This window comes from Calypte anna, chromosome 1 (genome assembly GCF_003957555.1).
Source record: "Calypte anna isolate BGI_N300 chromosome 1, bCalAnn1_v1.p, whole genome shotgun sequence".
Lineage (NCBI taxonomy): Eukaryota > Metazoa > Chordata > Aves > Apodiformes > Trochilidae > Calypte > Calypte anna.
Window position 1 is genome coordinate 190972479 of NC_044244.1, and position 15931 is coordinate 190988409.

Below are 15931 nucleotides of genomic sequence, written 5' to 3' on the forward strand. Positions count from 1 at the left end.
GTAAAACCAAGAGAATGCTTTTGTAAAAGCTGGTGCTGCTTCTGAAAGTGAGCTCTGTTACAATGCTCTCTCTGAACCTGCCAGAGACACTAACACAAGCACTAAAAAAATGAATTTAGTATCACAGCAGCTGCTGAGAGCTGCTTAGAGCTGTAGGTGAGGCCCCCAATAACTTCTTCAGCTAATGTCTGCAAAGAAAAGACACACCACCTCCCTGCCCAATATTCCTTCTCTAACTAAAACTCAGCCACACCGCACAGCAGGTGCAGAGTCCCTGAGCAAGCAGCCAGCAATTAATTCAAAAGGTGAAAAGGCAGAAATTCTCTTCCGTTAACAACTTTTTGACCTCTTCATTGTCAGCTGGTCTAATCAAACTGCAATCAATGAGTGTTCTCCCTACACAGAAGGTGCTCAGAGAACAAGTTAATTGGCTCACTTGAAAGATTTAAAGCACATGGAACTTTGGAGTGGTTTAACAGTTTTTCCGGGGTTGCTGTGAAGGAAGAGCTGCAGAGACACTGCAATGCAGCACAACACAGCTCCCAGACCACTGGTACTGAATATTTTGCAAAATCTTAAAAGTGAACTTCTACCCTTCCACTCTGCCACAGGGGAGTCCATTAGGAGTCCAGTGTTCTGTCTAACCCACCCCCCCACACACACTCTCTAACCAAGCTGTGTCTTTGGGGACAAGTCTTCAATATTTCAGCCAAAGCTCACCTTTGAAAATGTCAGTTTCACCGACAAAACATTGGGGTTTTTTGTTTTTGTTTTGTTTTGCTTTGCTTTTCTTAACTCCTTCCCTATTGGGCTGTAATTTACAACTGTTGTCATTAAAATCAAAATATGTCCTGTATAAAAATGTTTTCCTATGTAGTATATTCTCATTTTAATTTTTGATTAAATATTTAATAAGGACCTACTGTTACAACCTAAGATTATTTTCTAGGCTCACATTTTTTATTCTGCAGGAGAGAAGGGCCTGCTTACTAGCTCCATATTTATGCAATATTTTAAAAGAAAACTGAGAGTTGCTAAGCGGGAAGGAGAGTTAAAATGTTTGTTCTAATTTTGTTCTAAGTAGGTTTTGGTCCTTAAATTCTCTCTAATTTAATTTTAACCATTTGCAGAGTTTGTGAGCAGCACATTAATACATGAAATTGTCTTTTTGAAGCCTGCAAGATGGCTACTGTACTTTGAATACATGCATTAACCTCCACATGAGTTAGATTCACAATGATTATTAAAGATCATTATGTGACATCCATTTACACAATACAGGACATAAAATACAGTATGTAGATTATTTTCTTGTTTTTTAAAAATTAAAGAATGATTCAAAAACCCCAGAGTTATGGCCACTGCTCCTCCTGCTTTAATCTCATTGTTGTGATTTTTCTCTTGCTACCAATAATCTTTCCATAGTTTTATTTACAGAACATGCCTATCTGTTTGGACTTTCAAACCCCTATTTTTTCTTCTGTTTTTCAGTGATGTAGGAAATGGTGAGTGTACATGAACAAAGCAAGGACTGAAGAACAGAAGAGCTGAGAAGTTTTCCATTTTTCACACTCTCCCTTGTATTCCTTTTAGCTCTTCCTCATGAGATCAATGCTTGTATCTGCCTTTCTCCCTTTGTTCACTGAATCTGTCCCCTTTAGCAGAATTTTCCCTTGTCTCCAAGACCATGTTCATCTAAGGGACAGGCAGTGTGGTACAGATAAGCACTGTCACAAACCCCATGTCTGACTGCATTCAGAAAATGTTGTGATGCTATTCTATCTTATCTGAGCTAGTCTCTGCATTTCTTTCTTCTAGAGATGATGAGAAAACAAAGTGCCATACTATCAAGTGGAAAAGCTATTCAATTTGATGGCAAGCACTAGATTTTTTTTGCAAGAGTCTTTGTTCTCATGAGATTTGCTGCCAAACAGATACACGTAAATGTGAGAGGAGTTCATATAAGGCTTAGATGAACTTTTGACTGTTTAAAACAAGGGAAGGGAAATTTAAACTTTGAAAGCTGTTTCTGTAGTAGCCACCTCATTTTTTCTTCCAACAGTGAAGTATTTTATTTGGTTGTGGAAACACAATATTATTGCCAAGACAAGTATGTTGTAAACTTTCCCCTGCTGCCTAACAAGTAAATAATTGGAACATAAGACTTTCTACTAACAATTTTAATTGCTAATCATCATCTGGCTTATAGTATTGACTGGTACTCATATCATCATTGCTTAATACCTGAAATATCAATAGCTAAAGATTAAACTGAACATTTTTTCTTGCAACAACTTCTAAAGGCTTAATAAGCTGGAGAAGATAAAAGAAAGGTATTGGTTAATAATTGGAGTGGTTATTCTGGGATCTCCCCTAAGACCCCTTAAGTAACAGAGCTTCAAGTGTGAAAATGGAAAAATTGAGCTGCAAGCCTACCTTGCTTATACCCTTCAATGGCTTCGGAAACAGTGTAAAGTGAAGAGGCCCTGCAGACAGCCTGGCTGTACTGTTTTGAGAGTGCTTTTTATGACTCTGTTCCAGGATATGTATCAATATGAGATATGGTAAATAAGAGATGAGGTATAAATTACATAGAGGAAAAAGTGTGATGCAGGAACTTTGGAATAAAATAAATATTTATGCTGATTTAGAGTGTGTTTGTCTTTCCGTATGACCCGTAAATCCTTAAATAATTCTCTGTGAAGAGTATGTTTCACCTTCTTTGCTGTTAGAGAAATTTTAAAGAAAGAAATACTTGATATTTACATTAATACAGTTTGCATTAACAAACATCTCAGATTAAGATGAAACACTTCATATGTAAAACAACACATGCTGCTCAACCACAGAATGCTCTTAAAAAATGCCTTAAAAAATTCACTCATTTCCTATAAAGCTGCTAACTTTCAGGCCCTGTTCTTCAACAGCTCCACTCACTTCCATATGTTTTGAATGATTTTTCAACAGAAAACAGGCTGTGCCTCCCTGACAACAAGTCAGAGAGTTGGTACTGCTCTGCCCTCAACAGGGTATTTGGTGAATGAAGCAGTGTTATAGGAAAAATAGACTAAATATGCAATATAGCACTTGATGGATTTTATCAGAATCATTTGAACTGCATGTTCAGCAAAACAGAATTTGACATATTACAGAGCTTGTAAAATATAAGGGCGAAGTATGTCAACTAAAAGTTCAAATATAATAGGAAAAAATCTGTCAAGTGATTTATTTTCTGTGTATTAGCAAGGGCATAGAACAACAATGAAATGCCAATGATTGCTACAAGTACTTAGATGCCTTGGTGATAATTGCAGTATAAAACTGCCAGACAGCAAGCAAGACTGCTGGAATTAATAGAAACATGTTTCTATTCAGAACCCAGTACAGAGAGCTATCTGTAATGGAATTGCTTTTCAAGACTTCATTGAAATAACTGATTATTGCCTATGCATGTTTATACTAATATATTCAATTTATTTAACTAAAGATAGACACTCGCCATTTCATTTGCTCTCATCTGCCCGTTGTTAGTATTGGTTAATTTATTCTGCTTGGTGACTCAAGTGCCAACAAAACCAATAAATAGGTGCATGATATGAGAACTGAAGAGCAATTGTAAGTTTGAAATATCAGCTCTTCTCCCTTTGTGTGCTATCATCAGGATCCAGAGAAACAAAAGAAGGTCTCATGCTGGATAAACTCTAGCAGTACTAATTAATCTTCCCAGGATCTCTGAAAAAACTGAGGAGCTCAACCTGTTATTAGAGCTGTTCTGTTTCAGCTGAAGCCCACATGTGTCCTAGCTTGAGTGCAATAAGGCAGAATAAACAACTTGTGTTGAGAGGTCACAGAAGGATGTGTGAATTGAGCTAAAACTCTTTACTGAAACCTGATAAAATGGTTCCAGGATGTCTTTGCAGACACCTGCAGTTGCTGAATTCACTCAGAAAGAGTTTTAAAGTAACAGCTACTGTGGAGGAAAACCATCCTGCATTCCTATTATTAATTCCTTTAGAGCCTCCAACAGTTGTATAAGGGAAAAACGTAGCTCATGGATAACAAGAAGGGTTCTGTCACTTAATTCTGGACTCATAAAATCAACCAATGCTTACCTCTTCCCACTGAAGCTATCTTGAACTCTAGAAAGCTAAATATTAGACAACAAAAGCTGGATGACATACATCCCTCTCCAAATGTCTTAAATTTTGCTGATCTTTCTGCTGACCTGTTTGTTTAGAAAGCTGGCATTTTCTCTAGAAAGTACTTATTATCTGGAGCTAATTGCCCTGGAGGTACAAGGAAACCAGCATCCAAAAGTACTGGAGTTTCTATGCATTTGGTAGAAAGCCCTTATCTTTGTTTAGTTCTGATCTGACTGAAGTAACTGATGTCCTCCTGCCATTTCTGCTCATTCTTAACTTATCTTTTGCACGATTTATCTCCAGAAGGAGAGTAGAAAAGAATACAAAGTAAGCAATAATGAAAATAAAATTATTAACTAAGTGTTGATTACTATCATCTTATATGCACATTTAAAGACACTTCTTAAAGCTCCATAAAATACTTCTAAAAGCAAAATCTGTGACAAAAATACAGCCACTTTCTTGGAATAGAGTTGCCACCTGAATTTTCATTCCAGATGACTTCTCATGATAGCTGGGAATAGAACTATCTACAGCAGCCTCATCCTGTTAAACAGCCAGCTTCAAAGCACTTATCTTTTACCATATGTCTTTAAGTTTATTTTGCTTACCCTCTGGCTGGTATTGTGCTATGATTGTTACCGTCTGCCCTGCTCCTTTTAGTGCAGCTGCAGCCTGCTCGTGGGTAGCACCTCGAAGATCAATACCATTCACCTAAAGAAGGAATGCAAACAACAGATTTGAGTAGTTTAAAAACAGACAGGAAGACAGAGGTGTTTTTTTGTTGTTTTTTGCTTTTTTGTTTTTTTAACATCTGATGGATGTAAATGTCTTGTTGCCCTGATGCAAAGTGAAAGTATAACATCAACAAGGCTTAGAGGACACTACTTATGAGTGGCAATGAGGTTTTTCACTGACAAATCTGCCTAAGTTTATCCATGTATATTCTCTGACCCCTGCTTTTTGGGATTTCCTGCTTATAATTTTGGTAATCTTTTAAGCAATCAATATAATTTAATATATAAGATAAACTTTCCGCAGTGCTTGAAGGTCACTGTAGAATATTGCAAGCAAGAAAGCTGTGCTTTTGGACAAACTCTGCAAACCTAGTCTGTAGCAGGCTAGAAATCTGTAGCAGGGAAACCTGGAGATGTATACAACATCTCTAATAAAAACATCCGAGAGCCATTTCCAGAGCAGAAACCTCATCTACTGTTTTCTTTTCATGCATTCCCTCCTGCTACTGCCTGGAAATACCCCCATTTCTCACATTACCATCAGATATAGCTTCACCACCTTTGGCAGTTGCACATAATAGATCTTTCCATGTGGTTCCTCTTGTTTAATAAGGTTTTACTGCATAAGCAGTGGAAGTCAAGCAGAATAAAAACAAAGTAGAGAATCCACTCCTAGAACTCAGGAGCAGTTTCAGAACTTTTTTTGATTTGTAGTTGTGACCTTAAATGTTTTGTCAGCAGCATCCCAGGAAAGAGACAGAATTCATATATAGAATTAACTACTCCAGTAACTTGAATCTTGCTTTCCAGTGGGAGTGCTGCTGTCTGGCTACACTGAAGTCTGTGAGATTTCTTTTATTCATTTGTTTCTATATTTATCTGTTTTTCCTATTCACTCCTTCAGTTTCTTTCAGTTTCAGTGACAAACAGGACACTTTTGACATGTTACCAGTCTCAGCAGGACACAAATCTTTCACCAAATTTTAGATAATGTGATGTTTTGAACACATGTTTAATTATTGTTGATTACAGAATTATAGAATGTTTTGAGTTGGAAGGAGCCTTTAAAGGTCATCTAGTTCCCATGTCCTTGCAGTAAACAGGGACATCTTGAAGCAGATCAGGTTGCTCAGAGCCCCATCCAACATGACCCTGAATTTTTCCAGGGATGTGTAGACTGAGTAAAGGGAACTAAAGATAAAAAAACCCAAAGAACCAAACTACCCAAAATAGCCAAAGATTTAACTGCTTCTATCAAAGTTGTGTACATAGACCTCTAGTTCAGTGGATGGAAAGACAAACACAGGCCCCCTGAAAAACCTCACTGGAATTTAGTCTAGGAATAGTGCATTCTAAAAGATTCAGTGTTTTCAGTGCCATAAAATCAATTATATTTTTAATGCACAGCACTGAGAATCCCCATATAGAAATATGGTGTCAATTAGGACTTAGTTTGCAACCTCTGCAGTGGTGTTATGACACTTGATGCTGCATTGCCATGGGTACAGATATTGCAGCACTACTGGAATCACTCAGTAACTCAGCACCGTAGCACTATGCCAAAAAGGAAACCTCAGCCCTGATTCAGTGTCTCTGAAGAAGACAATTTTGAAGCCGAATCATCTTTCTTTTAATAGAAAGATTGCCTTTTATTAATGTGTTTTTCCCCTTTGTAACTGGAGTCCTTAAAAGAGTCCTGAGAAAGCAGTAGTGAGAATGATCTCAAGAAAAGCTTAAAGGAACATTCCTGAACTCTCTAGCTCCTGGTCTGGGGACATGGATACGGATGATGTCACCTGGTCAGTATTAGAATGTCCAGAAAAAGAACAATAGTAATTTTGTTGAGGTTTAATCTTGATGACTTTCTTCTGGGAGACAATATAAAGCAGTACAGGAAAACACTGTGGTGGACTATCAGGGTTGTGTAAACAGAATATGGAACTTTATAAAGCATTCATAAATAATCATAATCTCTCTGTATATAGAAGGAGAGAATGTATGAAAGACTAAAACCCCCACATGCTTATTCTTCTCTGAAAAACAACGGTTCTATCTATATCTGATCAAATAACTAAGATCCTAAAAATGCATCAGGACTGTAAAGACAAGAGTTCCACCAAAGTCACTTTTTCCCTGAAAAACAAGAAGCCACTGAAATGACAATTGATTAATTTTGCACTCCATTCTGGAAGATTGCTGAATGTGCAAACAAGACACATTGTAGTGAGTTAATTTCTCTGAAATAAGGTTAACTTTTCTGCTAGGCTATAGTCTGGGATGGACACCTGAGGAGGACTTACAGGTCTGTGTGCCTGAAATCAAAAAAGCAAGGAAAAGAAATGTCAGAGAGAAAATAACAGATCCATTCTATCTTCTGCATTTTTAGATCAAGATTATAAACAAGCTAGACAAAAAAAGAAAAAATAATGTTTAGTGTGTAAATGACCTGACCACACTAGGTGGCCAAAATAGTGAACTCCCTCTTGAAGATGCAGAGCTGTAGAATAAAATAAATTTTTTGCCAAACAGGTGGATAGCAGTCTGTTTGCATGCTATTTTGCAATACCTAAAAGAATCTTGCTGCAGAATAATAGGTGTTAAATTTAGAAAGGAAGTATAACCTTGTCTGACTTTAGAAAGAACAAGAGGAGTAGATGCTAACTTGTTTTCTGGGTCTTATTTACCAGTATTTAATTAAAAGGCAGTATAATCAACTCCCAAACCTTCTGGTTGAAGAGCAGTACATTCAGGTAGAAACAGTAAATCTATATGAAAGACACCATTAATTTACACACTGTAATCAAATTTTTACCCTCAGGCCACAATGAACAACAGTTTCTAAAAGGGTAAAAAAAATAAATCATACTCTGTTTTGCCTCTTCTTCCAAAACCAGTGTCTTAATTACAACAATTGTTGTGGTGATATTTTTCCCAGTGATTGCAGATCTCAATTACTGTTTTAAATTAATTGATTATATCTTACAATAAGAAGAATTAGTAAAAGAAACAATAAAAAAACAATCAAACAAAAATTTGCAAGTGTTTGTATGAAATTTTAATGCTTACAAAAGGGGTTGTTTTTTTTTTTTTTCTGTTTTTTTTTTCCACCCTGCTAAATTCTCTGTGTTCCTTTAAGAAGCATTATACAATAAGCAAAGAAGAGCTGCTGTTCTGAGCTTGACTGCACATTCCTGATGCCCTGGCCCAGAATGAACTTGACTGCACAGTTCCTGATGCCTAACTCAAAAACGAATTTGACATAATGGAAATAAGAAGAGCCTCCAGCTTATACAAATGTCTGTCCCTTCTGCATGCCAGGGCAGAAAGAAGTTAGAAAGCTTACATACAAAGAACAATTTAAGATTATAATTAAAACTGCAGAAAAAACTAAACTTATAAGGAGAAAAAGATTCAACACATTAATTCACATTCACATTAATTATACGAATTGCCTTTGCATTCATTGACTGAAAATAATGTATGTTTGACTTCATTTGATATTGAATCATAGTCTATATGAAAGGTAAGATTTATATTTTGTATAGATTGAGCTCTTTTAAAATTCGAAGAATTATATTCTGTTTAAAATACTTGAATTGCCCATATTAGCAGAAGAGTCAGTCATTTGTATAAGCTGGAAGCTATTCTTAGTTGCCATTTGAAGACAGCATTTTGAGTGTGATACATATGTAGGTCATTTAACAGGGGCTAGCAGAATAATTTGCTTTATTTGGCCATTAATTTATTTAAGCCAACTTATTTTGGGTTTGTAGAGTGATTAAATCAACACTTGGAATGTCTTGATGAACTAAAGGAAAAGTAAAGGCACCCCTTCTCTAGGGAGGAAACAGGATTTCTTTTCATTTCTTTGAATTGCCACAGACATGGTACAGTGCTTTTATACAGTAAATTAAATGGTGAAGAAATGAATCCTTTTGACTGTGGAACAAAAAATACAACAGATTGTTCAAGCTGTGATTAAATTCTTGTATTTGTTGAACTCATAAAATAAGAGCTTTTGGTGTCTGAAAAGATGGTGTCTGAAGTATGAATAAGGAAAAAGCTTTCCACCCAGTGTTGCCATTATTTGCATTAAGAGAAAATTAAAATCACTGTATTTATCTGACTTAACTTTGCTTGTCAACTTAAGTATTCACAAGGATGTTAACAAGAAATGAGAGGAAACTGAGCCACATTCTTCAGCATCTCTGATTAGTCTTTAGAAATTGAATACATAGCATCAGCTCTTAGGTGATGGAATCATCGTCTTCCAGCAAGACAGGGAACATTGGAAAAACCCTTAGGGATGACCCACCCTGAACATATTTGGGGAAAACTTTCCTCACAAGCAGGTAGCATTATTGCTCTACACACGGGACCACCCAACTCTGACCACCTGACACAATTCATCAGAATTCCAAGAAACTGATGCATGCTGCCAAAGCACATTGATCTTTTTTCAGCTTTAGACAGGCCATTTTCTGCAAAGGGGAGCCCACACATTCAGTGTGAGACAGAAGTTCTGTAGAGCATTGCAGGAGGGAGCTGGCAGTGAGCAGAACTTGATCATCTTGCAGCAGCTCCAGCATCCTGGGGGAAAAGATGCCACTATAGGAGAGTTTCACCTTGCTAGTGAAGAAAAACTTTAGAAATAGAAAGAAGAACTGCACAGGGGGAAAAGAGTCTTCACTCTCCAGCTTAGCTTCTGTGAAATATTTACTCACTGTTGCTTTTCTCTCACTTTTCTCATGCCTCCTAATCCTTTCTGTACCTACACTTTCTTCTGATCAGTTAATATGATTGGTTTGGCACATATAAAGGCAGTGGTCATCTCATCCTGAACTCTACTGAAACACAGCATCATGTCATGTCTGCTGTTTTACAGGACCAGCTACTCCTCTCTTTTAACGGGCCAGCAATTTCAATGACCTTTTCAGTTTTCCTTGTCTTGCTACCTAAGTGTTATGCCTTTTGCCTCCAGTCAGCTGGTCTTTATACTCTGATGAGCTGGACATTCTGGAGGCAAATTCTCGCCCTGGAAAACCACTGTAGGGGTATGAGCTCTATTGTTTAATTTGTCTTTTTCTGCTAGGAAGTTTCAGGAAGCAGCTAAACCAGATGAAAGAGTTGTCAAAGTACTACATATTTAAAGTAGGATGAAAATCAGTATTACAGTTCTGAAAAGTTGTCTTGCACACATTGCATTTACAGGCAATCTTTAGGACTCACCAGAACACATGAATCATTCTAAATGGTACCTGTTAAGTCTATAAACATAGTCAAGGACTTATTTTTAATCCAAGCTGTACAGAAATTCTTTTGATACAATATCTGCTTCCCATAGGACTGTAGTTTTTCTGAATGATGCCAGCTAGGCAAATTTTGAGACTGAAATAGTTTCATTGAAGAGTTCATTGCAGTGACAGCTTAAAGAGCACTTCCCCTCTGTTCCGTCAGAACTCCTGAGAAGTTATTTAGACTAGGTTTGAAATAAATTATAACTTTTAAAAAGGACACACAAGCTCAATGAAGCTTGAATGGATATGAAACCTGTGTTCGATCTTACCCTGCAATGATGAGGTTAACAATGCAATTTGGCTCACTGCTAAATGGTAAAATCTAGACAGAAGCGCACATGTGATTTGTCATATTAAGACAACTGGAATAACCAATGAAAAATAATGTATAGGAGTACCATGCTAGGCAGTATCACAGGTCAATATTTATTAAGTGATTTTAAATAAATCTAAATATTATTTTTATTAATTTTATACACAGAAAAATCCATCAAACACAGTATTTAGTAAGAATATTCATTTATCTTAAATGAAGAGGTCATCACTAGTTCTTAAATTCAAATTTAGCTGCTGCTTTGTTACTTCCTGTTCTCCTCTTTGGTCACATCAAACACCCTTATATTTCTGACATCACCTAACATCATGGATATCACTTGTGTCATCTTTTCAATCCAGATTTGCCTTCACACATTCACTTTCCTTTCATTTTCTGTTGTCTTCTTACTCCAAATTGATAATATATCAAACTGTCCCTACCTACTCCTACAGCTTTCGCTTTGTCACTTCCATTGACTTTTCTCCCTTTCTGAATTAATTCTTTCTCCCCAATTCTATTTTCAGCATTTGGATTTCCCTGCTTCCTGCTGTTTCCTAGGTCATTTGGACATTCCCCTATATTCCACATAACGTGGTTTCGACACATCCTTGAAAGGTATTTTTCCTTCTGCTATTAGGGTAAAGCTAAACTACCATTGATCAGTTTTGATCATAATGCTGATAGTGCTGGTTCTTGTTTCACATTGGAATTTCAATGGATGGTATAAGCAGAAATAATTATTACCGTTCTCCTGCTTGTAAAATGAAGTAAAGGTTTCCATTTTAACAAGTATCTTAGAACTCAAAGATGATAAAGGTTACACCTATCTCAGCTTTTTTTCAAAAGGTTCTCGAAAAAAGATCCTCCAACAAATTTTTGCAGAAATCCCTCAAACACCCTACATAATGGATATGGATAGCTGATTTCTGTTATTTTTCAGCTTGTGTCATGCCATAATTTTATTAATCACTCAGGAACCCCAAAGCTGCTGGGCAGTAGAGCTGAATGCTGATCAGACCCTTCTCTGTTTAAGTACATGGCATTAGTCCAGCCTGGGGCAGATCTCTGAATGAATTAATTTCAGGGATGTTGCCATCTTGTCCAGTGGTAGCAGTTTGGCTTTCAATTTCTGGTTTTAGTTGTCCTTCACTGTGAGACTGACAGTAAGGCTACACTGAGGGTTGTGAAGCACAATCCAAATCTTTGGTGCATCAGATCTGACATAATTCTGTCTGACAGTCTTCAAACAAAATCTACTAGGTCAGAATGTTTGAATGGAATGTAAATTTCTCCTTAAAAGGAGCAGAAGAGCAATCTATCTGGCATCAGATCATTTCTACTCATTGAGATAATTGTAAAAATAATGTTTTAGAGGCAACTAATGATTTTATCACAGTAAAAAAACCCAGCCTCTAGACTAGGCCAATTTACCAACATTTCATGACACATACCTGACAGGTCTGATAGCTAACACTTCTGGGAGAAAGATATAACTTATTCATGAGGATTGTTAGTATAATTTATTAAGTTCTGATCATGTGCTTGGAAATGTCAAATTTAGGAAACATTACTATATCATGGCAATTGCAATATGTGTTATAGACTGCAGAAAGATGGGGTGAGGCAGAGAGAGAGAAATCCAGCTGGAAGACAGATTCCTGGGTTAATAAGTCAAAAGGGAGCTCACCAAAGTATGTAGTATTCCAGCATCCATAGGTGGTAAATTTTTAACCTAGAAGCTCCATTAAGCTTGTATTATATAAAGTCATCTATTTTATCTTAAAGTCCCAGAGTACTAAGTCTATGAATGTCTATGGCAATATAACCCAATTACCCTGACTACAAAACAAATGCATTGAATTTGGAGGCTGAATGTGCCTAAGTTCAATTTCCAGCCATCAAATAATGTATATTTATCAACAACACTGAAAACCAGTTTGCTACCATCTCTCTTCTCCAATTGTAAGTATTTCCAGATGGTGGTGTTTACAGAGACACAGTTCATGCTTCATTAAAGTGAACTTTTATGATCAAGGAAGATGCTAGGGTTTTCCTGACATAGGTTAAACTCCAAGGCTTCAAGGAAAAAATTAAGGTATTTTTCTTTAACAGGCAATTTCTACAAATATATAAATAGAGGGCTTTCAAAAGCCTAAATTTGCATTTTAGGTTTTATAACCACAGTAACTTGACTCAGCTTCCACTTCTTCAATGTTGATTTCTTGAGTTTCATATCATCAAAAGGCTCTCAATACTGAGGTTCATTTCTTACTACATTTGCTACAATTACTTTTTAATTTTTCCCTGTGCTCTTAGTATTTTTTTCTTAAAATAACAGCTACCACTTCTGAATCAACTGTTAATTTAAAACTTGATCCCTGTGGGGTTTTCCACAGCAGCTGTGAATGCACAGCAGATTGCTTTTGAAGATCGTGTTACTTATTCTTCTGAACCAAAAAGATTCATGAATGCTTGGTCAATCTGGATGAGATCTGTTTCAATAAAGGGAATTAATGTCAAATTCTTTATAATCAGTGAACAGAAATATAGACTTTTACAGCACATGATGTGGGTGAAATTTTTACCTTAGGTCAAGGCAAATGGTACATCAGAAGTGGCTACATCTTCCTGTTAGCTACCAAAGGAGCCTAGAGGATTATATGCCCTGCACTTGCCAATATTAACAAAGCCTAAATTTAGATTAGTCCACTATTTATTTGCTCCTAAGGAGCTCAGTCTACCTGCCTTTCTAGTTGGTGCAATTCCAGTAATATATGACAGCACCTGTGCTTTCATTTCCCTTTCTAGAGATTATCATTTTACAGATCTATCACATCACCTTCCAAGCAGTATTTATCACTTGGATATGTTTCAACATATTGCTCCTTGATTTTCAAACAATTTCTACATTAAAACAGTCTAATCATGTGGATTACCTGCCCATTTAAGTCACTGCATTGATATATATATATACTAGAATTCTCCATATACAACATGCAAGGCTCTATACATTACTATGGAGCATGTTTACATAGTTGTATTTTTTCCTATCAGCTAATTAGGACTGATGATAACAACATAAAGGGAGACTTTATGGACAAGTGCAGCTAAAGGCAGAAGAATTTAATAAACTCCAGAAAGGGAGTATCTGTTATCATCCAAATACTGTTACACAAGAATCACAAAGTGATGCTCCATGGAGAAAAGATTGAAGGCCCTAAAGAGATGATTCAAATATTTTCCAAGCCAGATACTATTTGGAAAAAAAATAGTCTGTGGAGTGAAACCACGTGGTGTTTGCTATTTTTCTTAATTTTGTAGCTAGGTAACAAAATGTACAGTTTGCCCTGTGTAGATTTACTGCTTTTACCACCAACAAAGAGCCATTTTAAATTAGAAAGCTGAAAGGTTCTCTGTAACAAAGTAAAAAAAGTCAATTTGAAGGTAAAGTCTAACTGTAGCAAATATGAAGCATAAATATTTACTACAAGTAAACATAAGAGTTTTTACAGCCTATCCTGCTCTATATGCACACATTTTGAAGTAGAAATTGGAGAACACTGTATTTTTTCAAATATGTATTGCTGTTTTACTACAGATGTGAGTAAGAAGGTGGGTGGGAGTTATGTGGGAGAAGCTAAATTGAAAAGAGTAAATTGTTCATAAAGGGAGGCAAATTCTCACAAAAACAGCTGGACAATTCACAGACACAAGACAAAATCTGATCAATATAAGAGATAACCTTCCCTCCTCAAGGGCAAGCCAGATACAGTACTGAAGTGAGATGCTGAGATACCAGCATGGTAGGCTAACCCCATATAATGTCATGAACCAGTGTCAGAAAACCCCACAAGGTATTTCCTTTTTTAATGATTCTCAGAAAGCAGCAGGAGAGAAAAGATACTATCTTTACAGACACACAAATGCAGCCTGGTATTATGCCAGATGAAGAGAAAAATCATGCAAAAATTGGTTAATTTCATTCATCAGATTTGTGTTAGATGGGAGGGAAATGGAAGTATTGTTAGAGTACTACCTGCATCTCCATTGTGCAGCCTTCTCTTTTTATACTTTTTTCCTCCTATTGCTGTTAAGCAATTACCCTTCACAAAAATTGATTTATTTCCTTAAGGTAACCTGTAGGATGTGCTACTTGGGAGGAGCAATCTTGCTCCAGAGCAAGCAGTCTCCTTTTTTCTCTTGATTCTACTTACAAGCTACAAGCTATGCTTCAGCCTGATACTGTGACCAAGAAAGTACTAAAGCATTTGCACAGGAGAATGAAATAAAACTGATAATGCTTTTATGGTCTGCAAGTTTATTTTCCTTTTCTTTGTGATGTAGTAAGCACAATGTTAGCTGAAAAAGCCAGCTTATATTGTAAGGGTAAATATACACAAAGTGTGAGGCTTAGCTGAAGACACATAAATACAGATGTGTGCATGTGGTATCTAAGCTTAAAGCCAATGGATACTCAATCAATACCAGCAATAAAGCTTACAGAGCAATTCAACTTGCTCTATATAACACTTATTTGGCATCTGAATCATCCTCTAGCCTTCATTGACTTTTATGGCAACCAGACACCCAGAAAGCATGTAGATGTCTAAATTTAGGTATCTTTCATCTGAGGCTTAGCCTTGTCCAATGACATAAAATTCAGTAATTTCAAAGGCTGAGATTTCAATGTTATAGTTGCTGTTACCTTCTTGTGGCTATTAATTAATTTTAATTCTATCTTTTATATAAATTTTTAACTTAATGTAAGTCTTATGGAAAGTTAGAAAATTCTTTGAAAACCAGTATCATCATAGCAATTCAAGGAGCAATATGCACTAATTATATGTCTCTAAATTGTAAATCTGAATTTTGCTGATGAACTTGCATGTGTAAACTGAATCACTGTGCTTTAGGTGCTGCCCATATAGATAAAGTTGCCTATTTGGCATTGAGAGTGCTTTGAAGTGTACGGGTTGAAGGATGTTTTATAAGTAGGTACATTTTATCATCATTTTTGTTTGAATGGTACTATGTGTCCCCAGGAAATTCCCATAAAGATCACAATGGATTCACTATGTACCTCTTTCCTACACTTATGTGAACTTCTTTCTGTCAGTAAGAGTGTATGCACAATGTGCAGCCATTTTATGCTGTTGGAATCTGTCCTCATTCAGGTGACTTTAACTGAACAACACTGGGTTCCCATTGCTGCTTTAATAGGAAATATATCCCTTAACACTGGAAGTGGAATTTTAAGCTGCAAGAATGTCATTAAGGAACATTGTATTTTATTTTTTATTGGAGATTGCATTTTCCTGACAGATGGAGAACTTGAGGTTAGATCAGAACTGAAGAAGTCTAGACTTGGCCCAGACTTCCCACATAATTTTAAAGAAATCAATTAACATAATGACACCTCATTTACACTGGTGTAAACAG

The 15931-nt window shown here is 36.4% G+C and overlaps 1 protein-coding gene across 1 annotated transcript in view; it reads right to left on the bottom strand.

Moving 5' to 3' along the window:
* Positions 1-15931, bottom strand: part of DLG2 (discs large MAGUK scaffold protein 2) — a 967325-nt gene that overhangs the window by 198409 nt on the left and 752985 nt on the right. The window contains 1 exon segment of the mRNA XM_030469255.1: positions 4754-4856. Within this exon segment, the coding sequence (XP_030325115.1) occupies positions 4754-4856 (103 nt within the window).